Source organism: Alligator mississippiensis, chromosome 12, assembly GCF_030867095.1.
Source record: "Alligator mississippiensis isolate rAllMis1 chromosome 12, rAllMis1, whole genome shotgun sequence".
NCBI lineage: Eukaryota > Metazoa > Chordata > Crocodylia > Alligatoridae > Alligator > Alligator mississippiensis.
The window spans coordinates 52,305,017-52,330,623 of record NC_081835.1 but is presented as its reverse complement, the minus strand read 5'-3'; the positions used below and the strand labels follow the sequence as shown (position 1 = coordinate 52,330,623).

Sequence of the window (25,607 nt, the reverse complement as noted above, 5' to 3'; positions counted from 1 at the left end):
TGGGCAAAGAAGGTAAAAATCCCAACACAGCACAGGGAGTCAAACTCCTTGTGCCCCCAATTCCCTTGAAGCCCTATTTATTGCATGCAACTGCTGCCAAAGCTATGAACACTGCTTCTCTCTGTGTTTCCTTTCTCATTTCTCTCCTGCGAAGGGGAGAGAAGAGGAGGTATGCAGATCACTCAAACTCCAGCTTGACAGCCATTCATTCCACCAGAGATGCTAACTATCACCCTCTCCACTGGCAGTGGCAGCAGCTGCTGTTCTTGTGCTCCCTTCTAAGGGGACACCTGGTAGCCCACCCCCTACATTAGTGCATTGCAGGGAGAACATGGCAGAGAAGAAGGAACGTGTGGAATAAATCTAGAACCTGCCTTTGCCAAAGTTGAGAGGGAGATATTAGAGGCCTCTCTGTGTGCAAGCAGATGCCTTCTGGTAAGGACCTATGCTGGCTGACAGGAGTGTCTGGGGAAGCTGGGGGATCCTATCCTGAGTGAGAGTTGATGGTTTGGAGGGATACCTGCAGTTTAGCAGATTTAACTGAAGGGTGTCTGGGAGGTGCTGACATGATTGAGATAGCTGGGATCCTAGACAGGGAACTGGGAAGTGCATGGGATGACAGGGAGGTAGCTAGGGAAGGTGGGGGATAGGGAGGGTGACCATATGTCCCAGTTTAGCTGGGACAGTCCCAGATTTCAGAGGCTGGTCCTGGCTGCCTGCTGAAAATTATAACAGGTGTCCCAGAAACTCAGGAGCGTGGGGTGTGGTCCAGGTTGGGAGGTGGAGCGGCACAGAGCACTTTGCAGGTGGGCAGGCAGGCACCGGTGACTACCCAGCACACCACCCCACCCCTGCCAACTTGTGAGAGTGCAATGGGAGGGGGATGCAGTGTCCCAGATGTCCCAGATGAATGTCCTGGATTTCCTTTGGTCAGCCTAGGGGTAGGTGATGGAGGCAGAACACAGTCCAGCTGTGAAACCCTCCCCTTTCCTCACTGGCTACTGCCCTCACCTCAGCTGTCATGTGCCTCCCAAATGACTTGTGAGATCAGGATGGAAGGCAAGCATAAAGGGCATCCGGCTTTCTGCTCAGGAAACACAAGAGCACCCTGGGGGGAACAACTCCAAGGAATTTCCCCTCGGCCACTCAACAGTCCAGCCACATGAGCACGAGTTAGTCCGGGCTGTTGCCATAGTTTTACTGCTGCACAAGATGCAACACACCTGGCTGCCCTAGTCAAACAAGAAGAGAACCACCCAGTCTGCAAAGAGTTTGTGCTCCCTCTATCTGCTGCCGTGGAGGGGTCCTCTCTTGGGTGCAGCCCTGAGGTCTGGAGGGAGGACAGGGCAAGAGGCAGAAGCCAGCCTCCCGCCAGCATGTGGCTGTTTTCAGAGCTGCCAGAATTGAAAGAGTCAGAAGCAGCAACCTGCTGGGAACAGAACCCAGGTGTCCCAACCTCCAGTCCTGTGGGTCATCCTCTGAACAACACTGTCTTTCACATTTCAGGGGGGGAGAATAAACCACCTTCCCCAACTGAGCAGCTCCCACTGCATTGTAGTGGTTGACAACATACTAACAATAAGTAAATGAATAACAACAACATTCATCACAATTATTGGTTGCTTATTCCATAGTAAATCTATTCATTTTTGACTGCCCTGCATGGTCAATTCTAGTTGCTGTTGGAATTCAGACTTCTAAACAGGAAGTTGTGTCTATATTCTGTAAGAGAAAAAAGAAGTCTAGTGCACTGTTAGCAATCAAGTAGCATGTGCAAACAATATGCTAGAAACGGTCACAAATTCCAGCCTATATTCCTTGGAGAGAGGAAATGACTCTAGCTGCTGGTATGATGGTGATGCTGATGATGACATAAGAGTAGGTAAAGTGTAGTAAAATGATCCTAATGACTCCTAAGGGTCTCCTATGGTTATAGACCAATATAAATCTGAAATAATTCCCAGCTATGTATTTACACATGAGTGACTGTGTATATGAATCTGGCCACTCATCTTTTAGTATGTGATGAATTATGCAAAAGCATTTTCACAAACATTTGTTCAAATGAATTGCACGTATTTGCAACTGCTCCCAAATTTGCTTTCCAATAATATTCATAGAGCAGATTTTATTCTCACAAATGTTCATAGAAAACATTTCAAATATTTGCATACATAGGTATAAGCATGACAATTAAAGCTTGAAGTGTTCAAGAGTCAATAGGAAACCCATTGTGAATTTTGGGGATCCATTAATTCAGAAAGCAGGGAAGGCTTGTAACTTAGGGAATCAATCACAGGTTGCAAACCAAATTTCAGCCAGTAAATACGCAAGCCAGAGTTGCACTGAATAGTTTATGAACAAGCTGTAGGCTATATAAACTTTTTGCTATATCATACTGAATACAGAACCAAGTAATAAAAATAATTGTTTGCCTTATGAAACATTTTCAGAAGATGAATGGGCTAAACAGTCCAGATTGGTTTTGGTGAATAGTTTGTCCAGGAATTCTCATCATTGAATACTACTGCTGGCTGAAGAGTCATCAAGTAATGGAATTAAAATAGCTTTTAAGATCTGTTCCATAATATTAATAGACTAATTAGTGTGCTAGTAGCATCAAAGATAGGATGCCAACTCAGGAAAGCATTTAAGCACATGGTTAAAGAGCTACCCTGAATGGAGATGCTTGTCTGAACTGGGGCCTGAATGAAAGCAAAATGATTTAAAGCCAGCATCAGCCATTTATGCAATACCCCTTCATAGAAGAATGCAGCTCACTCATCCAAAAGCAGAGGGTCATTAATGTGCATACTGGTTTGAATTCTCAGACCTGAACTGCTCAACAGTATGTTCTTTCTCAGAACCAAAGTTCAGCAACATCCCACCTCTACCATCCCACATCCCTTCAGGCAAGCATCAGACCTACATCTTAGCAGCTGGCAGCATTTAATTGTTTTAGTGGCAGCCAGCTCTCAAGTAGTGGACCATATATGGTTAATAGATATCTTTCTAGTTTATACAGCTTCTCTGTGTTTATGGAGGTTGTAAATACTCTGAGCTAAGCAGCTTTCCACATGACTACTGGTGTAAAGAAATGTAGCAATTTACCATAAAATAATATTCCCCTATACAATGCCTGGCATTCAGTTCACAAAAGCTTTCTCTGGTCCCACGAGTCGGAAAAGGGTTCAGCGGTGATGCATGATTGTCACAAGGGAAGTTGGCCCTGTAACAGTTTGGAGTCTGATATACTCTGTACCAGGCCATTTTCCCAGAAGTAGGGAATAATCTGTGGGGATGCCATAGCAGAAAGCTGTGACCTAGCCACAAAAGAAAAGGGCAGCCTAAGTTCAGAGGGAGAACTGAAGGGAGCCAGTTTCAGCAGGAGCCAAAAGGTAGGGGGAGGGAGGAGCTTTTACATCAGGTAAGATCTGATGGAAGTTATCATCAGTCACTTCCCAAGATAAAAGCCTTTGAAGGGTGCCAGGGGCAGGATGGATCTACTTGTTTTAATTGTTGTTGATCTGCTTGAATGATAAATGCATTACTGGAAAAAGGGATCAACTGACCAATGCTGATTGGAGTATCACTGATACACTGACCAGTAGGTTGGCTCACTGCCTTGTATGAAAGAACAGAAAATGTGCTGGGATCAGGCTCTAAAGCTAGGCTCGGGTAGTGCTTGTTATAGTGATGCGGTGTTGTCAATGAGTGGCAGAATCAGGCCTTTAAAATCTAAGTTACAAATCTCCCAGGACTGCTGTTCTCTCATACCATCACATTGTGTTGCCTAAAGCTGATGACTCTTTCCTTGCCCCCCCATTGATTTTAATTCTTATGTGGCACTCTCTTATCCTGCAAACATTATAGTGCAAAATGCTACATTATTTCTTCATTGCCTTGGGCCAAACTTAGGTTACTTTCTTCATTAAATGTCAGTAAATGCCAGAGGAAGCGGAAGTAGGTCTTACATGTTCAGTTGATCCTTTGTGCTACAATAAATAGATGCAGGGCAGGGTGTCACAAGCGACCCGTGTTACTATGGCATAGTGGCCGTGAGAAGAATGCCAAAAGGCCTTAAATGGTCCTTTGAACATTCAATAGAGTTGCTGGTTTACATAGATTTTTACAGTAAAAGAATTCTTGATACCCACATTCTAAATTCCTCAACATTAGATTAATGGGTAATTTTACTGGTAACAATATATTATCCAACGGATAGATATTCTTCTCTAAGGAACAGCAGACTATGGGCAAACAAAACTTAGTTCCCACCTTCCTATTCCAAATACCTTAATGAGACATCTCTGTTTTAATGGAACAGACAAAGATTTCAGGAAGGTGTCCTTCAAGTGCATACACAATAAAAGAGGCAGCTTTACCTGAAACACAGTGAGGATGGCAGCAGGAAAAGTATCAAAGTTTGTGGTAGGTGTTTCATCTTGAAAATTAAACCTAAGGAGTAGCACAAAATAAGTAAAAATAAAGGCACGGTTAATACATTTTTATGCTCTCATAATATTCTAAACCCTTAGTAAAAGACAATATTTGTTTTACATGGCAGTAATAATGTAGTCAGATTCAAAAGGATGTTAATATTCCACTTGTTATATATTTAGTACAGCTCTTGAATGAACAGATATGTTTGTGCCACAGAAATGTTGGCCTTTTGAAATTAGTTTCCATTTCAAATGAAAATGGGAAAATACTGTAAAATTCGTGGCACAAAAAAGGCCAGAAAGTTTCAAATGTGAAATGTCAAAATTCCAGATAAAGTTCTGAACCAACATTTCAACATAACTGTTATTTTAGGGGGGGAGGGGTTCATTAAATGATAGTTTACATTGAAATGGAATAAGAAGTGTCCTTAGTTTCAAAAGTTCTGTTTGAAACTGATTTTTTTTTTACATTTCTTCACGGAGAAAGGAATTTTTTCATAAAAAAATTATATTTTCCCAATTAAAACATTCAGGTTTGAGAAAACCCTATTTTTCAGCATGCAAAAATTCCACATGAGAAAAATGATTTAGCTTTAGTCATCACTGAAAGAATTCTCTGGCTCCTCAGAGGAGAAGTTGGTACTATGTCCTTGCCTCCAGATTATGGAACAATGCCACAATACTTACTGGACTGTGGTACCCAGAAACAAGATTAATACTATAGAAGTTTCTATTCAAAAGCTTCTTAAAAGAGAGTTAAGTATCCTTAATTCCATTTTACAGGTGGATACAGAGTGGCAAAGTGATTTGCTCAAGGTCAGCCTGGAAGTCACTGGTAAAATCTGGGCAAGAACCCAGATCTCCCAAGTTCCAATCCAGTGCACTATCCAGGAGGTCTACATTGCATAAGACCCAAATGCAATTACTTGGTAAAGTTAACGTAATGCTCATTATACTTTCTTTTTTCTTAAAAAAAAAAAGGAAAACGAATGCATTCCTATTTCAAGATGCTAAGTCAACAGCCCTTGAGCGTGTGAAGTCCTCCATCTATCCATAAACTACATACAACCCTGTCAGCAGCAATGCAAGTTTTCCCACACCATTTTATTATTCAGCCTAAACATTTACTTCATAAAGGAGAACTTATCAGTGAGTAGTTCACCTATCTTGACCCATTCTGGTGGTTCCTTTTGTACTGTGAACACTTGGGGTGCAGACAGAAGTGACAGTTTTCTCTTGATCTGGCCACTGAAAGAACTCTACAGCCATGACCAAACAGAAGTGCATGGCTACAAAGCTCTTTAAAAAGGGCCCGATCCTGCAAAAATCTGAACCCTTATCGCATGAGGGTTCAGATGAAGACGTTTTGAAATGTAGCATCTTCAATAAACTTCTGCCTGCACTGCTGTTCATTTAGGAGACCGAAACTGGCAACTCATTTCTTGTAGGGCAGAGAACAGACAAAATCAATCTAGATTCAAAAGATTCTGTATCCCATTACAAATACTCAGAGCCATTTTGTCCCTCCTGGGCCTTTTGCCAAGGGCCAGTGCTTTACCATTAGGTATGCTATTCAATGATTGTTAAAGGAGTAATTGCTTAACTTACTGTCCTCCAAAGAGCTGCATCCCCAGCAAAGCAAACACCACGATGAACAGGAAGAGCAGGAAGAGCAAACTGATGATGGATTTCATGGAGTTCAGCAAGGACACCACCAGGTTTCTCAGGGAGTTCCAATATCTACATTGTAAATCAAAGCAAAAAACAAACGGTGTTACTGAGTGAGGCATCTTCCCCTGGAAAGATTAAGGTAATTTATCCCCTATACAAAGAAGTGATGAACAGTGATGATGGATTTGCAGTGGGAGACAGTCTAAATTAGAAAGCCTTAAACTCATCTGGATCAAACTCTCCAACTGGTATGATGCCAGCAAATGGCATACTACAGCCCATTTGATTCTATGCCACAACATAATCATGTACAGAATCCAAGAAGCCAGTGACTGAAAACACCTAACCGGTCACCTTGAGTGTATGCCGTCCACTGGAGAACTGCGACAAACAGCAAATTCCCCAGCACTTTGTCCAATCCTGCTTTAAATCCTCTAAAACAGAATTTTTGGAGGTTACCTCCCTTAATTTGTTCTATATAACATATACCTCCATGTATTGTCATGTCCTGTACTATGCATTTCAACTTCTAGGCATATCATGAACAAGGGTTTTGTCTATGATGTGAAGGTGAGAACGAATCAGGTGACTGTAAACAATGCATTTCTCTAAGACACAAGCCAGGATTGAATGGCTCACTCCCATAAGAGCCTGAACCCCCAGCCAGTCAGCCAGCCATTAGGTCCTTTTGTACACAGTTTAAACATGAACTTGCATTCGTTTGTTTAATGAACTGAGCCCAATTGTCACAGGCCTCAAAATCCCACATTAGAGCACTTAAACTGGTTTTGGAAGTAGGCATTTACACATATGGCATGTGCATTTATGGGGGATTGCCCATCCTATTTAGGCACCCCATGACTGAGCATTAACTTCACTGCATCATAACTGTGCGGTCTGGACAAGAAGCCAAAGGGGAGGAAGGAAAACTACCTAGATTGAGACCTGACCTGCACATGTAAAGTTCCACCTGACCAGAAACTGCTGCTCAATCTGTTCTTACCCCGCTGAGCCCTCCACCACTGCTCCCATCCCTTACAACTCTGAGCGTACACGTGCATGCACACATACACACACAGAGCAGAGAGGCACATTAAATAATGGAGGTCCTGAGAGGGTGCTCAGAAGTGGCACTTTCTCTTTGTTTTATTGCCCTGCTGAGAAGAAGCAGGGAGCATTTATATTAGGAAAACTAATGAATCAGAAAATGCAGAAAGAGCTATTAAAGCACAAGTTCCTTTTAACAATCTCCTGTTAGACAGACAGGCTTGAGAAACAACACGGTTAGGGCAGACAATGCGAAATGGTCATTTAGAGCCATTTTATATGCTGACTGTGAAAGGCTTTCTGATCAGTAGAGGATCCTAGGCAGGATTTTTTTTTCCAGATCTCTCTCTCTCCCAACTCTTTTTGTCCAATTACTTCTGTCACCTCCCTAATCTAGACCTGAAAGCTACCATATGGAGCCCAGTATCTATGGCAACCTGCCCAGCAATTCTGTCCTGCACCTCCTTCAGCTGGGGTTTGGGGTAGGCTTGGGCTGTGAAGCCCTCACTGCAGAGCAGCTGCTTGTATGTGAGGATAAACGGTGCCCATAGATTCATCTCCTCCCTTTCTTCAGCACCTGTGAGCAGCTTTCTCAGGGGAAGCTGGCTTCCATAAATGCTCATAATGACTCTGTTTCACGTGCTCTTCCATGTCTTTTCTCAGTTTCAGGTTTCCCACTCTTTTCCTAGAATACCACCTTCTGTCCCATCATGTGGCTCTGAGAGTTGCACCAGTGCGAGTCTCAAAAGTGCCAAAGGTGAACAGAAGTGAACATAAATAGAGCTGAGTATTCACACTATTAACTGTCCACACAACAGGAACCTGCATCTGTGCTTCATCCATCCCCACTGTGTCCCCAAGAAGTGGGTTGCCCCACACAGACAGCAGCATGGGTTTTTGGGAGAACTTCATAGACTCAGAGCCTCTACAACTCAAGCAGCTGAAACTGAGCCTGGCCAGGTTTTGATAGTAAAAAGGGATGAACTGGTTTTACATGAGGGAGAGAGGTGGTCCAGGAGTACTCCATGGGACTTTCCACAGCTTCTTTGCACCAACATGAACCAAGCAAATCTCGGTCAATGCCCAAGCTGCTATATCTCAGTTAACCTCACTGGATACCAAATACATAGGACAGGTGCCAGATTATCCTGAAACACCTCAGTACACATCAATTATTTCAGCACCCCTCCATGGCTGATTATAGACCCCCAGGCTCTAACTAGGAGTTAAATTTCTACAGTTGCCAGTTACCATTACAGTTCTGTCATGACAAGGAGGAAATTATGTTGAGCTATTTTTTCATCTTCCTCTCTCTGAATTTCAATGCCTCTTCGGCTGTATTCCCACTCATTGTAGTGATGTGCCATCCTGCTGTGACCTTTTCAGCCTGCTGTAATTTAACTTTCTAACCATCATGTTGCTCTGCCTTTTGCAATCTTCCTTGCTTGTGCTAAGCGGAGGAATAGGCCTCTGAATCAAAAGGCTTAATACCCCCAATTATTCAAAGCAGGATGGCATGCCTTTGCCTTCTGCTGAACAAATGAGAGGCAAAAATCCAAGGGTGGGATGCATCAGAGAAAGTCTGCAGTCAAAGCTAGAGAAAAAGGAAAGAATTTGCACAGGGTGAAGCTGCTTTCATTGGAGAAACTGTAATGAGAACTGGATAGAAGTAATGCAGTCTTTGTATCTCTTTCTCTTTTAACTTTTTAAACTATCCTGTAGCCAGCTGTGCTGGACCTGGGAAGTGCCTCCTCATCAACATGGCCAGTCAGACACCAGACTGTGCACCCGAAACGTCAACCAATCCAAGAGGTCCAATACCTACACAGTGACAGGTCCATGCTCCTAGGCAGGAATTTTTAAGATACTGAGTGAGATCCTAGCTTCAGTTAAGCTAGTGGGATTTTTGACATTGATTTCAGCCAGTATGCTGCAAGACAGCAGGGTATCTGACTTTCTGGTAATATGTGAAATGATTCTACTGACAATATGTGAAATGATTCTTCTCTCTGTTGTGTAAAATCACACCTTTAGCTGAAATATTCAATTGTTCAAAGCTGGTGAAAGATAGTAGAAATATCATCTTAACTTATAAATAGCTTTAAAACTCTTAAAAGAAAGCACTACATGGAGTCCAAAAAAGTTTATAAACTCTTGTGGGCTTGGGCTAACTTCATTGCTGGTAATTAATTGCTACAAAATTATTAAGACAGGTGGAATCATTCACCTACAGGCTATCAGAATTTTGGTTTGACTAAGCACTTTCTATGAGACAAGTTTTGGTACCTTCTGGACATGTCTGCTTATAATTTAATTTTTTTTTCCTGATCTCTTGATCATCTGACAATGTATGAAAGTTTGGAGTTCATCAGACACTTTTATTTAAAAACTGTTTCCACAAAGTGACCAATATATGTTAATTCAGCTAATCCTACAGGGCCTAAAGCAGGGGTGGGCAATTATTTTGGGCAGAGGGCTGAGTACTGAGCTTTGGCAAGTCATCGAGGGCTGCATGACAGATATCTCAGGGCAGATAAATATTAATTTTCTACATTTTTAGGGGCCCCGGGGGCTGGATAGAATGGCCTGGCGGGCCGCATCCAGCCCCCGGGCCACATTTTGCCCACCCCTGGCGTAAAGGATATCAGACCTGTGCACATGAATGGCCAGAGAAGTATATGGGTACGTCAGTGGTAATTTTATATGCGCCAGTTGGCTAATTTAAGCATCCAAGTTCAGAATCTGACCAAGTTAAAAAAACTAGATTTCCCTTTGTAAATCCCTATGTTCTCCTCCTGCTAAAACAAATAGATAATTAAAAAGAAGAAAGGGATGAGTAAATTCATTTGATGAAAAAAACCAAACCAGCATGACCACCCAAATATTTGAAGTAATTATAACAATTAATTTTATAGTAACAATTTTAACAGCCTGCACATGTTGCTCTAAATAGATTAATACATTCCCCAAGAGGTGTGTGGTTCATTCCAATGCACATTAATTGGACACACAAGAAAGAACAAGTGGAAAGCTTTGGCCACCAAGTTTTACTTGGAAACTATGGACCTCAGGACATTCCTACGAGGCAGAGGCAACGCAAGTGTCTTTGCTATGGCATCAATGCAACCTAATCTTATCCTACAGTAGCAGGGTATCTTAGTCAGCATGGCCTGCACAGCTGTAGCACTGATGGCCTAGTATGCTAGCCACAGATAGTGTTAAGACTTGCATCAGACATGCTGCTTTTGTTCCAGTTTGGCAACAAGGCAGCCTGGGACAGCAACAGTGACCAATATTCTGAATGACTCTATAAGTATGCAAGGCCAGCAGGGAACACTGCTGCTTATAAGGTAATGATGTGAATATTCACACTGCGTTAAATATCCAAAGGGAGTAAATGGAATCCCACACTTACTTGGTTACTTTGAAAATCCTGAGCAGTCGAAGAGCCCTCAATACACTGATGCCAAATGAGGTACCAGGCTTCACTGCAGCCCAGATAACTTCAAAAATACTTCCCACAATCACCTGCAAGAATAATTCATTTTAAGAAGGAAAAACAGTTGCTCAACCAGCCACGGCATTGGTTCCCCAGGGACTGGGGACTGAAAGAGGGATAGATTGTGAAGTCTGATGGGATTCTAATGGGGACTGCCAATATAATTTGCATACCCAAGGAACTAGCAAGAAAAACCCTAAACTCTCAGAGACAATAGCTTTAGCTTTGTAATTTTACAATCCAGCCTGAAAGGGTGCAAAATCCATAGCTATACTGTTCCAGGAGCACTAATATCCAGCTCTAGTGCACTGGCCACCGTATTAAAAGCTGAGCCAAGACTCTCCCCATTTCAGCTGCAGCCCACCCGGATCAGACTAGCAGCTCAGCAGAGGCTGTCATAACAACTCATACTATGCAGGCTCTAGAAGGCTGAGAGGCCAGTAAAGGATTGCACTTAATTCAGAACTGATTTGGCCTTGGAAACAACATTTTAAAAATGTATATTTTGTGCTGCATATAAGTTAGTAAAAAAGTGCTGCTTAAAAGTGTGTTTATGGAGTACCTGTACTAAAATTTGCAGCAGTTTCCAGAAAGTTAAAATGCAAGAGTTCCAGATGAACCAAGTCTATGGGTATCTGTAATCATTTATTTATATATGAATTACTACAAGTCTGTTTATTTCAAGGTCAGTGTTTTCATATTTGGACCTCACTTCCATGTGCCTAGGGAGAGCAGGGTGTAACAGTGAGGAAGGGGGAAGGAACTGTAGGGTGTGGTGCAGAGGATAAGTGAGCTACCCCCCGCCCCGATTGATTTTCTGTGCTGTAGCAGTTGGAGGGGGACTAATCCAAGGCAAACCCCCAATAATTAGATTCTACACCTGAAAAATTATAACAAATTTATAAATTTTCCTTATATAGAAGCTAATTATTGGGGGTCATCTTATATTCAAGTAAATCCGGTAAAAGTAATTTGGTCACTGCTTAGATGGTAAGATAATATGGACATTTCTTATCATTTTCTCTTTTTGTGGGGGAAAGAGGGAGGGTTGTTATACCAAATCCATGGATTTTTATGGAAAACCATAATGAACAGACAAAAAACCTGTACTACATTCTGAGCAATGGTATGAGATTGTCAACAGTCTGGACACCCCATTTGGATACAAAATTCCAGCTCCCTTTCAGCAAAACTCAGCTGATAAGCTAAAACTGGTTTAGGTAAAGGGAAAGGGAAATGCCACCCAATAATTCCTTGGTTCAAGAAGTTTTGCAAACAAAAGGGCATTGTATAAACCCAAGGAACCTTGTCTGCCTCTTGTATAAACCCAATCACTCATCCACTTGCTACCATTAGAATTAATCAAAGGATTTAAGAAACTCTCCGCTCCTTTATAATGTACCAGTCTCAGGGATCCATTTTGTATCAGTAAATAACTTCCCTCAGATCTGAGTTTCAAACTCATAGTTAATTTGTGTGCCATATTAAAATGACCTCTTGGGAATAATTCCACAAAAGACCCTCAGGGGCTATTCCTCACGGGGCCGATGTCTTTCTGTTTTGTTGCTTTTCTGTTTTGCATTTGAACTATTTCATCCCAATGGTTTGTCAAACTAGAGAATTGTGTGTTGTTCCAAAGAGGCTGAAGAAACTGAATTAATTTGGGGAGGCGAGGTGGGTGAGGGGAAGACACACAGCTAGATATAGGCTCCCAGTAGGTTCTCCTTTAGAAGAAGAATTAGAAAAAGATCAGCCCCCTGTCCCTTAGGGGACTCACAGTCTGCAGAGCTTATTACCAATGCTACACTGAGTAAGGCAGGAAGGAAAGCAGATGGGCCCAGTGGATTTGTTCTGTGTTTATTATAAAATTCCTAAATCATCTGTCCCTGAAGATCAGGTACAAGGTCTCTTCCTTGTGGATGCAGCATTGTGAATAATAATGAGTTTTATGAAATATGTGAAGGGGAATCTAGCAGATATCATGAGGGAACCTGACCTTATGGAGCAGTCCCTCTTTTGTGAATAGAGCACCTTTCACTAGGATGGAATATAAGGCAAAAATGAAGCAAAGAAATTAAATGCCTAATTATAAGTCTTAAAAATCTGACTAATTTTCTTGGCACAGCTCACCCCAACTAGGATTTCCAAAAGAGTCAGGTTGCTGGGTGTTTAACTCCCATTTATTTTCAATGGTAGTTGGGTGTCATATTCTGTAGCTGTCTTTGAAAAATCTCAGCCACAATGTGTGTCCTTGACCAGGTTTTTTGTCAGGTCTTCTATCTTACAGATTCAGAGTTATACTTACAAGGACCTGGTGTCTTTAGTTTAGATAACCTTCCTGAATTATGCTCCAAAGGGAGGGCACAGATATCTTTACCTTATGGGTGCTAGTGACTGCATCCTGCAATATCGCACCCTTTATATTAGGTGTGCTAGTGACTATAGATGCAATATTGTACCCCGAATCATTTCTGCTGCAGTTTGCTGCTGCAAAACTGTGAAGCTGTATCTGCAACTCTAGTCCTAAGCACCGTGTATCCTGAACGATACCTAGAATCCAAAATAGATATTATGCTCGACTAAGGTTTATTTTCCTCTTCCTTGAAGAAGCAGTGAAAGGTAATGGATCACAACCCCTGCAGAGCAACGTTTTTCACATGAGAGTGATGACACACCTGATGCTTCACACAGACTGACCCTGACCGTGCCTCATTTAGTTCTACAAAGACAACTTCTAGGAACAAATCATTAACCTAATACATCCCTGGTCTCCCTGCAAAGAATGCCAAGTTGTAATGTCAGCTATGAGGATGAATTTGGGGGACAGGGAGGGGGTGCACTTGCCAAAAGCAAAATGCGATCTAGTAGCACAATTCTGAGATTCTGAAAGCAGTGGAAAAATAGCGTGGTCGGTCAATGGGGAAAGGGAACCATTATCAGTGTGCACAAGTCTAAAGACCATCACCCAGGAGAATTGACAAAAAGAAATGAGATGCCCTAGGTCATCTCCTCCCACCCTTATTGGGGACAGACGGTAGAGACGGACATTCAAAAAGGCTGAGCCTGAATTGATTCAACCTTTGCAGGTTAGTCTAACCTGCCTAGACTGAATCGGTTTGTAACTGTACAGACATCCACCCCTGGACTGACAAAAGGTAGGTACATGCCTGCAGTGGCTCAGGCTAGAGGCCAGGAGGTGCTAGAGCAGCCCTCCCTTCCCTTCCACAATGTTGAGCTGGGGGAGGAGTGTTGATTAGCACCAAAGAGCCCTAAGCCTGTCCTGTCTCCCTTTGTATGGTCTCCCACAGCACAGACCATTGCCAGCATGTGCTCTGCTAATGCTGAGAGGTGTCTGTGTAAGGCAAAGGGGATGGGGGATCCCTGCTTAGCAAGGATTTGTGAGGGGAGGGGAGGAGCAGGGGGAAGCCAGGCAGACACCTGCAGTCTCTGCCAAAGCTCCAGCCAGAGAGCAGAGAGCCTCACCCAGGCCAGAAAGCATGCTGGGGGAGCCTGGTTTAAACTAGGGAGGGGTCTGGCAAAGACATCGCATAAACTGGTTTGACCCAAATCTGTTAAGTCTGATACTACATTCAATCATTCAATGTAGTATCAGACTTAATGGATTTGGGTCAAACCAGTTTATCTCAAACCAGTTTCAGCCTTTTTCAAACTGGTTTATGTGCCCTGAACATCTGTTCTATTACAGGTTTAAACCAATTTTTGATCACTTAAACTGGTTTATGTATAATGTCTGTCCCTAGCCCATGATTGTGGAGAGAATGGCAATTGCACCTTGAGTTTCAGAGTTAGTGTACAAGACAGGAAATACTGCAGACAGATCTTGGGTTTGGATTTAGGTACACAATTCTCATTAAAGATGACAGAAGTTGTGTGAACCCCTGTGAAGCCAGCTTAGCCCAACTTAACAAGCAAAAGTTGCCAGCACAGACTTGTCTTTACTGGAATCAAAATGGCTTAACTATGGGTCATGGATTTTATACTGTTCATATGTAACCAAGATTACCCCTTAGCTGAAGGGGGACAGGACCTCTGGCTTTGAAACACAGGGATCTGAGTGTTACATTCTCTGTCATCATAAGTTCTGAGCAACTGTGGCATGTTGCACAGCAATGACTGCATCCTGCATAGCCATGTACTCATTCAGATATCACTGTATCTTCCTGTACTGGCTTCAGGGGTGAAGTAGTAGATTACCAGAGGGAGAGGAATCTGAGCTAGATTTGTCAGTGCACTTCTACAGTTTTGTACTAGTGTAAATACAGTGAGGATCAGCCAGTGCTAAATCAGGCCCTACATTTAATTGTAAATAAAGAGGAGTAAACAATAAAAACTGCTTTCATAGATGATTAACTAACTATTCCCCAACATCATAAAGAACATGAAGTATTCTTCAGTAATTGCCCCCAAAACTTCAGTAGCCGTTGCAAGCAGTGTAGACTGCCGTAGATTTTGTTAAATATGTATGATTTTTTTGCTGGGGGACTAAATTCATGACTCTCCTTCTATACCACATGATCATTTCAAAACCCTAGTCAAATTATCCCAATCATTGGGTATTTATTTCCTAAACTTTTAAATTGTAGTGGTTAAAGACAAGCATTAAAATCCATCCAAAATAATTTAGACACCGAAACAAGGGCTTGATTTTTACAGGTGCAGTGCACCAATCTTTAAATCATTGTCATATGCTCAGCAGCTCCCCCCCAAATCCTACTACTTTTATTAGTGATGCCTGATTATGGGTTTGTGTGTTTAACACTGAGAACTCAAAATTGAAAATCACCACCAACTATCTTAAATGGCAGGTGTCTGATTGCATGGTAGAGAACAGAAAAAAGGGAAATATTATTTTAAAAAGAAAACCTCCATTTTAAATGGAGAGAGTATCTCACAGTAACCAGAGCACTTACTGATACTGCTGATGAGAATATCCCTGTGACCTTCTACTACACAATTTACAGAGGAAACTAGTTCTCCTTATCAGGTTTCTTAAAAGGAAAATACTTACTGCAAGTTTATTTAGACATGCTTTTGTGATTAGTAAGTTTTCTTATTGTATATTGCTGTACCTGATTTACAAAAGGCAGTCAAAGAATAGTAACTGATTCACCTTTGCCCTCCCACCATCACCATCAATCACCCATTGTTCAATAAAGAAAGTTTACACTCACAGTTAGCCTGTGAAGCTGATGTCAGCTTACCCCAAAGTCAAAGCAGTTGAATGAGGAGTGGAAATAATTTCTTGGCCCCAGTCCGTACATCTTCAAGGACATCTCAGTAAGGAACAGACCCAGGAAAACAAACTCTGCAAAATCTAGAAACCAGCAAAAGAGGCTGTGAATCAGTTACTGAGGTTTAGCTAGGCTAAGACAGACTGTCACTTACTCACAGCACAAGGCTGTCTTCTCTGCAAAGGGGAAGTAAACTAATTTAGCATAGCTTCATGTAAGTGTTTCTCTGCATGTGTATGGGATGCTCATCATGCATGGCACATGTGGAAGCATTTTAAGTTCTAGTGTTGGAAGTTTGCTGTAAGAAATAGCAACGACCTCTTTAAAGGGAATTTGAGAAGGAGATTTTGGATTAACGGTGTTCATAAAGATTTTTAATTGCACCCATGAGCAGACAAGTTTCTTTGGGTAAATCTGATATCTTTTAATAGACTAACTCAAATTAATTGCATCTATAGCATTTACTCTCTATAGACTGTAACAGAACTTGTCTGTCATGTTTACAGAGTCACTCTTCTGGATACAGCTGCTTTGTAAGCTTATACAGACTAGCCAACTGCCCTTCCAAATGGGTGTTTTGATGCAGTTATTCAATCTACTCAAATATGCAAACGGATGTAATCATAAGCATCAATAGCATGTACACAGAGTCCATTTTTTAAAAAAATCCATGTCATTTCAGCACATAAGTTTCACTGGCTTTCACCCAAGTGATTTAAATCATGTAGGGTTTGTCCACTTGGGAAGGTTGGTGTATAGTAAGCTAGTATTTACAGGTAATACTTACTGGACATGTCTACACGTGCATTAATGTGCTGAAATTATGGTGCATTAAGGTAAGTACGTGTAATAAGAGGTACTAACTTAATGCACTGTAACTGGCAGTACAGCACAATAGTGCAGGCACATATCTTTTAGGTGACACTAATGTTCAGTACACTAATCTACTGCACACTAGCATGGTTTTCACTGTGAAGTCCTAATGCACAGTAGAATTAGTCTACTGCACTCTTAACATCTTGTGTAGATGCATACACTCTGTGCAAATTCCCTGTGTGGACATTACTAGTGGATACTAAACTGGAGCAAGCTACCTTGCATTTAGTATGTCTTAGAGCGCCAACAGATGATGTCACTGGGGAGTAGTTATTTCCTGTAAATTATTGTACCCTAACTTCCCCACAAGGACAATAAACCAAGTCACTCAAAAAGCTGAAAGCCCTCTGAAAGTCAGTGAGACTTGGGTGTTTAAATGGGATAGGAACATTTGAAAATTGAATTAATATACATTTTTCCATTTGCCCTTTGTAAACATGATTCCTCCTTTCCCAATAGAATTGCTCCCCTGCGTGTTCAGAGATGCCAAACTTACTCGTGGTACAAAGCTGAGAGGTTTACAAGTGCCGCACGACCTAGTCAGCTATAGGAGAGTAAGTTAGTTTCCATTTTGCCTGATGAGTTGCCAACAAAGGTTTGATTTAATTATTATTAAGACAATATAAGGGGCAGTAGGGGTGCAGCTGGATTTTTCAGGCCCCAGACTAGGCCTTATAGTTATAAAAAAGCTATCAGTTGCTTTGTAAATTGAGCAAGTTGAAGCTGGGGGTCATTATGCAGGAATAACTATAAAATGTTGAGAAAATAAAAGCCTCAAAGACTAAAACCCTACCAAAACAAAACGCTATACAACACACACTATTGTCCCCTGGGGAAGAGGATGAGAGGAAGAAGCAAAAGATTAATCACATTGCTTAAGGCACTACTAGAAGGCACCCAAATGCTACAGTGGTGAGGGTAGATCTGAAACTCTATAAAACAGAACGTAGAACCTGACTGTCATTTTTGTAGACACTCTTCTGGGTACAACGGCACTGTGAGCTTCATGATTCTTCAGCTTTGGATACCGAATGGCAGCTGCATGGGTAGTATTTGAATGCTAGATTCTTTACAAGGTGTATTTATCAACTGATAACTTGGTTTGCACATTTCTTGAAATAATCTGATTTAAAAGACTTTTTTTTTTTTTTTTTTTTTTTTACTTTCATAGCTTGGACTCACTTCCCTTGTCTTGTACACACAGACTAGGGAATTTGTTTGGCCATCATCCATCTCATGGTGTTGTGTGTGTCTTTTGAAGCCGACTTGAAAAATACAGTTTTCAATTATCAAACAATAAAGGGGATTCTGAACTCTAAATGAAAGACAGTTGTGAGACACTGCACGTGTGGTGTGAGTTATAAATCCAACAGAGTTAAGTAGTTTTTCATTAACCCTTCAGTGAGCAGCCTCAGGGAATGTTCTTGTCACAGTGGTGGACTACAGATTTGCAATACAGAGTGGGAAATACAAGGACAGTATTGATTACACCGTCTGGGCCTAGTTCTGTGGCTACAGAGGGGTTTGATGGAAATTTAATTAAAGGGGTTCTAAAGGGTAAATACTTCACATTTGAAAAGAGCAAGAGAGCGAGAGAGAGAAAATGAATATACACTTTTCAAATAGAAAATTTAAGCAAATACACACTCCACTGACATGGAAAGAGTCCTCACGAGAAACACTGCCTTGGTTAAATGGTATTAAAATCAAAATAAAAGCTAATAGTTTGCACGGTAGTTCTGGGTCCTTTGGAGGTCTAGGTTCAAAATGTAGATTGAAGGTCAGTTCCTTGGCATCTGCCCTGTCCCCTCAGTATTGTGGGAGAGGAGTGATGTGGATGGAGAGGTACTTAATGTGGAATCAGAAAAAAATAAATGCCTTAAACTTTGATCATTTGAGTTATAAGATGACATAACCGCTTTGTGGAGAATTGCTGGCTCTGTACAGTAGAACAGATAAGAGAAAGTGTTTGTTCTTTGTAACTCCTCTGCAACTGCTTCACTCACCGCGGCCTTGAAGATAGCAAAAAGTATGCACAACTCTGATTTCCAGGTGCAGGCAGGGAGTGATATTTCTCCCTTGTCTCCTCCATAATTCTCATCCTGATAACAGCAAAGAAGTAATGAAGTCATGCTTATAGCTGCTTTTCTAGCTAATTTCACTATATGATCACGTGAGTTGTAAGTGACTATTAAAAAGTATATAAGCCTCCTGATTTCGCTCTTGGGGGGGAACCCTTTCCAAGTGCTTGGGAAATCCATGTCACTTTGGAGTCCCCCCTACAGCTGTAGTTTCTTTTGAATAAAAGCTTCTGCTGACCTCACCCAAAAGTATGCTGCGTGTGTTTCCACGACAATTCCTGGTGCTGTGACTTGGATCCAGAACACGTGTTGAGGAAGGAGGACCATGGACTGCCCCCCCTCCAAACCCCGAGGTGCCAAACTTGAGAGGTAAGAGGCCTAATTCAAAATCTCTATTGGGGTTTCGGAGGAGGACTGCCTGTAGGCTCCCAACTTGGCCATGGTAACTGGATCTGAACCTTGTTAAAACAGGTCAGTCTGAACCTTACTGCCGGCTAAAATTTTCTGTCTGGTAAAGGATCCCATTTTGTGTTTGATAATGTATGTTTTATTCAGGGAGAAACTGTTTGAAGCACCTTCATCCAACAGCACATCGGGCTTGTAGTTAATTAACTAAGGCGGTGTGGGGGAGGAGGTCTGGGTGACTGAATGAATGCGCGTGTGTGTGTATTTAGAAATATGAGCCACTAACCAGGTCTGAGACTATGGTTGGGTTCAGCCGCCCCAATTCTGCCTGACAGGGCAGTTTTGAAAGCAAGAGGGCCCAACTGGAACCTCATGACCCAGTGGACAGGGCTTCAGAGTGAGTGTATTTAGAAAAACAAGCCACTGACCAGGTCTGGGACTAAGGCTGGGTCTAGCCACCCCGATTCTGCCTAAAAAGGTAGCGTCGAAAGCAAGGGGGCCCAGCTGAAACTTTGTGACCCAGTGGACAGGGCGTCTGAGTGATTTTGTCTTTTCCAAATCCCTTGTCCTAGTAGCTTCTGCCGAGAGCAGGAATGAAAGGATCCCTCTTGTGTTTCCCTCCCCATTTCCATTTTATGAGCCGGTGTCAGGTCAGAAGCCTTTTGTCTGGGCGGTGAAAAGCTGCGGGGCAAGGCACTGAGCGGCCTGGACATCCTAAATAAGCCTATTCTACGTCTCCCTGTGTGACTGAAAATGGGAACAAGTCAGTCTAAACAAGTTCCCGTCCCCCCTAAGGGGACTCCGGCGTACTTCATGTACACATACTATTCTCCCGAGGCTTGCAAGTACCTGGATAAGTGGAACTGGTATACTAAGGGTGATCCCATGAAGCAATTTCCACAGGAAGGAACATTTGATCAGAATAAAATAGTGCACTTAAGAGGGGCTTTAGAGTCCTGTGGATCCAAAACACCACAAAACCAGTGGAATGCGTTCTTTTATTGGTATGATGAGATGTCCAAAAGGCGGACAGAATCTCAAACTAGAAGTCTAAAAGACTCTCAAGAAAAATTAAAACAGCAGTTAAAAGCTGTTCGGGAGAAATTGTCTGCTCCTCCAAATTACATGCTGGCCACCGCTCCGATGTATCCAGCATTGCCCGGGGCACCCCCACCGTGGGAGCCAGCAGAGGACATCCTTGACCTTTGTTCGAACCCTGCTGTCCTGGGACTCCCACATCAGCAACAACTGGTTCAACATCAGGCTGCAGCCCAGGCAACTAACACATTAGCTGAAGCTCCTTTGGTCAATTCATCCATGGAGCTTAATAGTCCGGACTCATCCACCATACCTGCCACTCAATCATCACCAGTGTGGCAATTTACTCCTGGGTCACAACCCACCACAGGTGTATTTAGAAGAATGGGAATAGGCACAGAAAGAGCTCCCATCAAACTTAGATCCCGAGCTGCACATGTTTACCCCCTAAGACAAATGCCAGGCATTGGCACCGATGGACAAAATATAGTAACCATGCATGCACCCTGGACTCCAGGTGATCTCTACAATTTAACTCAAAAATTCCCAAAAATCAGGGAAGACCCAGAAAAATTTCAGGAAGAATTGCAGACTGTTATAAATTGTTATAATCCAACATGGGCTAACATTAATCAGCTCATGTGATCCATTTTGCCCAAGGAAACTATGCTATGTCTGTACACTGCCTGTACTTGGCCAGATCAAAACCCAGTGATTGGCCAAGACTTTATTGACAAGAGAAACGCTCTGGTTCGGGCAGTTCTCACAATTTGCCCAAAAAAGGCAGACTGGACCAAAATAAATACCTGTAAACAAAACAAAAATAAACACCCCAGTGACTATTTGGAAAGCCTCAAACAGGCATTTGAACGATATTCAGGAATGGATAACCCGGTCGGAAATGCTAAACAAGCAATAGTGGCAGCATTTGTCCAGGGACTTAACCCTAAAATTGCTGAGAAAATTCAAGCAGTAATTATTGGCTGGGAAACTAAAGATTTGACTGAAGTCCTTGCTGCGGCTAACCATTTTCATAACAAATTCGAACGGTCTAAAGACAATGCCGAGTTTAAGTTAATGGCCTTACAGACTTCTCAGTTGCAGGGTCCAGGTAGAGGAAGGGGACGAGGACGGGGAAGGGGAGGCCTGGGTAGATTCAGGGGAAGAGATAGATCCTCGGGCCCACAAAAACCAGGCTATGGGAACCAATGTCATTATTGCTAGCAAGAAGGACATTGGAAATCAGAATGCCCCAACCGCCCCGGCCAAGGACCCAGACCTCAGCCCCCACCTCCTTTTCCTGTCAATCTTCCCAGTGTTGAATAGGACAGCCTGAGGGACAGTGACATCATCGCTCCTTTGCTTGCTACTGACCAATCTGGTCCATTTGTTGAATGCCTTATTTCTGGTAAACCTGTCTCCTGTCTTGTTGATACCGGAGCGTCCCACTCCACGCTAAAGGCTGCTGAGTTTCCTTTCCTACCTCATTCTCCTGAAACTGTAAATGCTGTTGGTATAGGCGGACAACCTATCCCACATCCTGTCTCTGAACCTGTCTCCATCTCTATTGGCCCTTTGTCTGAAAATCATGCCTTTCTTCTTAGCCCCTGTGCACCTGTCAACGTTCTTGGTAAGGATTTGCTGTGTAAACTGGGATGTGTGATTTATTGTAGCCCAGATGGTGTTTACCTTGAGGTACCGGAACATAGGGAAACTGAGTTTGTGGCTTTGCTAACCCAGGAGTACTCTGATCCCGACACTTCCTACTTGCAAGAGGAACTGTTGGCACGAGTACCTCCACAGCTGTGGTCCACCCATGCAAATGAAATGGGGCACATGCTGAGTGCTGAACCAGTGCGTATCACCTTGAACCCTGCCAAGCCACTTCCTCGTGTCCCACAGTACCCTATCTCAAAGGAAGCTGAGGAAGGGATCAAGCCTGTCATTTCCTCACTCCTTTAGCAAGGGATTATTGTCCCAATATGCTCCCCTTGTAACACACCTATCCTACCTGTCAAGAAACCTGGTAAAGATACTTATCACTTTGTGCAAGACCTTCGAGCTGTAAATGCCGCTGTTTTATCTGCTTTCCTCGTGGTCCCTAACCCTGCCACTATTCTTTCCTGTATCCCTTCAGATGCTACATATTTCACAGTAGTGGACCTTTGTTCTGCTTTTTTCTCTATCCCCGTTCATAATGATAGCCAGTATCTGTTTGCATTTACTTATCAGGGATTCCAATATACCTGGACAAGACTCCCTTAGGGATATACAGAGTCCCCCACCCTGTTTTCCCAGATCCTAAAAAAGGATCTGGATCCTATCATGTTCAAAGGGGGGGTTTACCCTTGTTCAGTATATTGATGATCTGTTGTTAGACTCACCCATTTTGGAGGCCTGTAAGCAAGATACTTTGACACTCCTCACAGCTTTAGCTCAGAAAGGCCACAAGGCCTCAAAATCTAAATTGCAGCTCTGCAAGTCTAAGGTACATTATTTAGGGCATGATATCTCAGCAGGAGAACGACACCTTTCCCCTAGTAGAGCTGAAGCTATCCTCAACATTCCCAAACCTATGACTAGAAAACAGATGAGGGGATTCTTAGGTGCAACAGGTTATTGTAGACAGTGGATCCTGGGTTATGCTGCTTTTGCAAAACGCTTGCAAGCATTTACTCATGATACCAGCCCGGAACCCCTCCCTTGGACTCCTGAAGTCGAACAAGCGTTTGTGGCCCTTAAGCAAGCCCTCACTGTTGCTCCCGCTCTTGGACTCCGTAATTATAAGAAACCCTTTACCTTGTTTTGTCATGAACAGGAAGGAATCGCTTTAGGAGTACTCACTCAGCTGCATGGTGAAAAGCATCACCCAATTGCGTATTACAGCTCTGCCCTTGATCCCATGGCTGCAGGACTCCTCCTTGCCTCCGTTCAGTTGCAGCTGCTGCCTTGTTGGTTGAAAAGGCAGATTCTCTAGTTTTGGGACACTCTTTAACCGTTGCAGTTCCACATGCTGTGATGGCCCTTCTTCTCAAGGGCAAAACTCAGCACATTTCCAATTCCCGTCTTACTAAATATGAGAAACTTCTACTGTCAGCTGCAAATGTAACCTTAAATGGCTGTTCAATTCTGAATCCTGCGTCACTTCTGCCTATTGCCTCTGATGGTGAGCCTCATGATTGCCTGTCTATCACAACTCAGTTGTTAACCCCTCGAACTGACCTCAAGGACATTCCTATCCTGAACTCTGACCTTGTTTTGTTTGTTGATGGTTCCTGTCTTAGAAATGATGCAGGCAAATTAGTTGCGGGATATGCAGTATGCACTCAGTATGCTGTTTTGGAAGCCTATTCTTTACCCCAAGCTCGTTCTGCTCAAGTTGCTGAACTCATTGCTTTAACACGTGTGTGCATTCTTGCAAAAAATCAAACCACAACCATTTATACTGACTCTAAGTATGCTTTTGGTGTTGTTCATGGTTTTGGACAAATCTGGAAACAAAGAGGGTTCCTCACTTCATCAGGGACCCAAATCAGTCATGGTTGTTATGTAAAAGCGCTCTTAGAAGCTGTTCAATTGCCTTCTGCTATTGCTATTGTTAAATGCAAACTCATGAGAAACCCTTTGATGATGTCACACGAGGAAATGATCTGGCAGACCGTTCTGCCAGAAACACGGCCCTTTCTGGCCCACAGGCTCCTAACTCTGTTTTTGTTTGTTTTTCAGCAGACCAGTCTCCTTTGGCTAGCCTTTCAAGTCTGGCCCTTCTTCAAAATCAGGCCCCAAAAAAGGAAATAAATGGCTGGCTGCGTGCAGGATGTTCACTGCACCCGGACTCTCTCTGGCACTCCCCGGACGGCCGCCTGGTGGTGCCTAGAGAGCTTTTGCCACATCTTCCTCGTTTAACCCACTCTGTGGCCCATACGAGCAAAGGGGGGATGATTGCTACAGTACAAAGAGACTGGTTTGCCCCAAATTTTCCTTCCATGGCACAACAGTACTGTAGCTCCTGTCCCATCTGTTTAGCTCACAACATTGGGCAACGGGTAAAAACGACACCCGCAGCCCATCCCCCTCCATGGGGACCGTTTGTAAATCTGCAAATTGATTTCGTGCAGCTACCTAAGTGCTGTTCTTATGAGTACATTCTTGTTATTATTGATGTGTTCTCTGGATGGGTGGAAGCCTACCCATGCGTACATGCTGATTCCATCGCTGTAGCAAAGAAATTGCTCAAAGAATTCATCCCTAGATTTGGATTGCCCCTCACAATAGATAGTGACTGCGGCACCCATTTCACAGGACAGATAGTAAAAAACATCTGCCAAGCACTCAACATACAGCAACACCTACACTGTAGTTATCATCCACAATCAAGTGGTGCTGTAGAACGTAAAAACTCTGATTTAAAAATGCGCATTTCGAAGATTTGTGCTGAAACAGGCCTCAAATGGCCTGATGCGCTGCCCATTGCTCTTATGCACATTAGAAACGCTGTTAACAGAAAACATGGCCTAACCCCTTATGAAATACTCATGGCACGACCCATGAGGATGCCAGCTACACCACCTGTTGCCCCACACCAAACAGACCTACAATTAACTGATAAAACTGTACTAAATTATTGCAAGGCATTAATGAAGTATGCCAGGTCTGTTCATTCACAGGTCCAAGAAGCCTTACCTCAACCACTGGATGTTCCCTGTCACAACCTCGAACCAGGAGATTGGGTCTACGTAAAGGTCTATCAACAGAAAAACGCACTTCAACCCAGATGGAAGGGACCTTTCCAGGTACTTCTGACCACTAATTCTGCTGTTCGTTGCCAAGGTCACCAAACGTGGACTCACGCCTCACACTGCAAGAAGGTATCACCTCCATTGGACCCCGAAGCAGCTGAATTCCAACCAAGGTTGGGACCTTTCCCTGAGGCCAAGGACAAAGACCCTCAGGACCTCACTCAGGCAAGTGAGGAGCATCAGGGTGCAAGTGCTAATAACCTCTCCCCTGAACCCAACACCTCAGCCCAGCCGGATTCATCAGTTGAAGAACGAAGATATCATCTCCAGCCTCGAAGAAAGTGAATGCTCCCATTCGGAAGATCACCACCTTGATCAAGACCAAGAGCTGACGTTATCAGTCCTTTAGGTAACCTGAGCCCAGAGGATGAAGGAAGACTTTGGCTGCCATCCTGGGTTTGGCTGGTAGTGTTCTTTTTCTTACTGGTGCTGGTTATGTTTGTTGTTGAAATTCTTTGTCCCTCCTGTCTCTAAAATGGCACTGATATCCTTATACA

General features: G+C 43.0%; 1 protein-coding gene across 5 annotated transcripts in view; it reads right to left on the bottom strand.

Annotated features, from left to right (window-relative positions):
• CACNA1B (calcium voltage-gated channel subunit alpha1 B) overlaps window positions 1-25,607 on the bottom strand; it is a 475,079-nt gene that overhangs the window by 152,784 nt on the left and 296,688 nt on the right. For all 5 annotated transcript variants that reach the window (XM_059715546.1, XM_059715542.1, XM_059715543.1 and 2 more), the window contains 4 exons: window positions 15,882-15,994; window positions 10,576-10,688; window positions 6,051-6,182; window positions 4,386-4,458 (listed from right to left, as the gene is read on the bottom strand). In XM_059715546.1, the coding sequence (XP_059571529.1) occupies window positions 4,386-4,458; window positions 6,051-6,182; window positions 10,576-10,688; window positions 15,882-15,994 (431 nt within the window). The remainder of the gene's footprint in view (window positions 1-4,385; window positions 4,459-6,050; window positions 6,183-10,575; window positions 10,689-15,881; window positions 15,995-25,607) is intronic.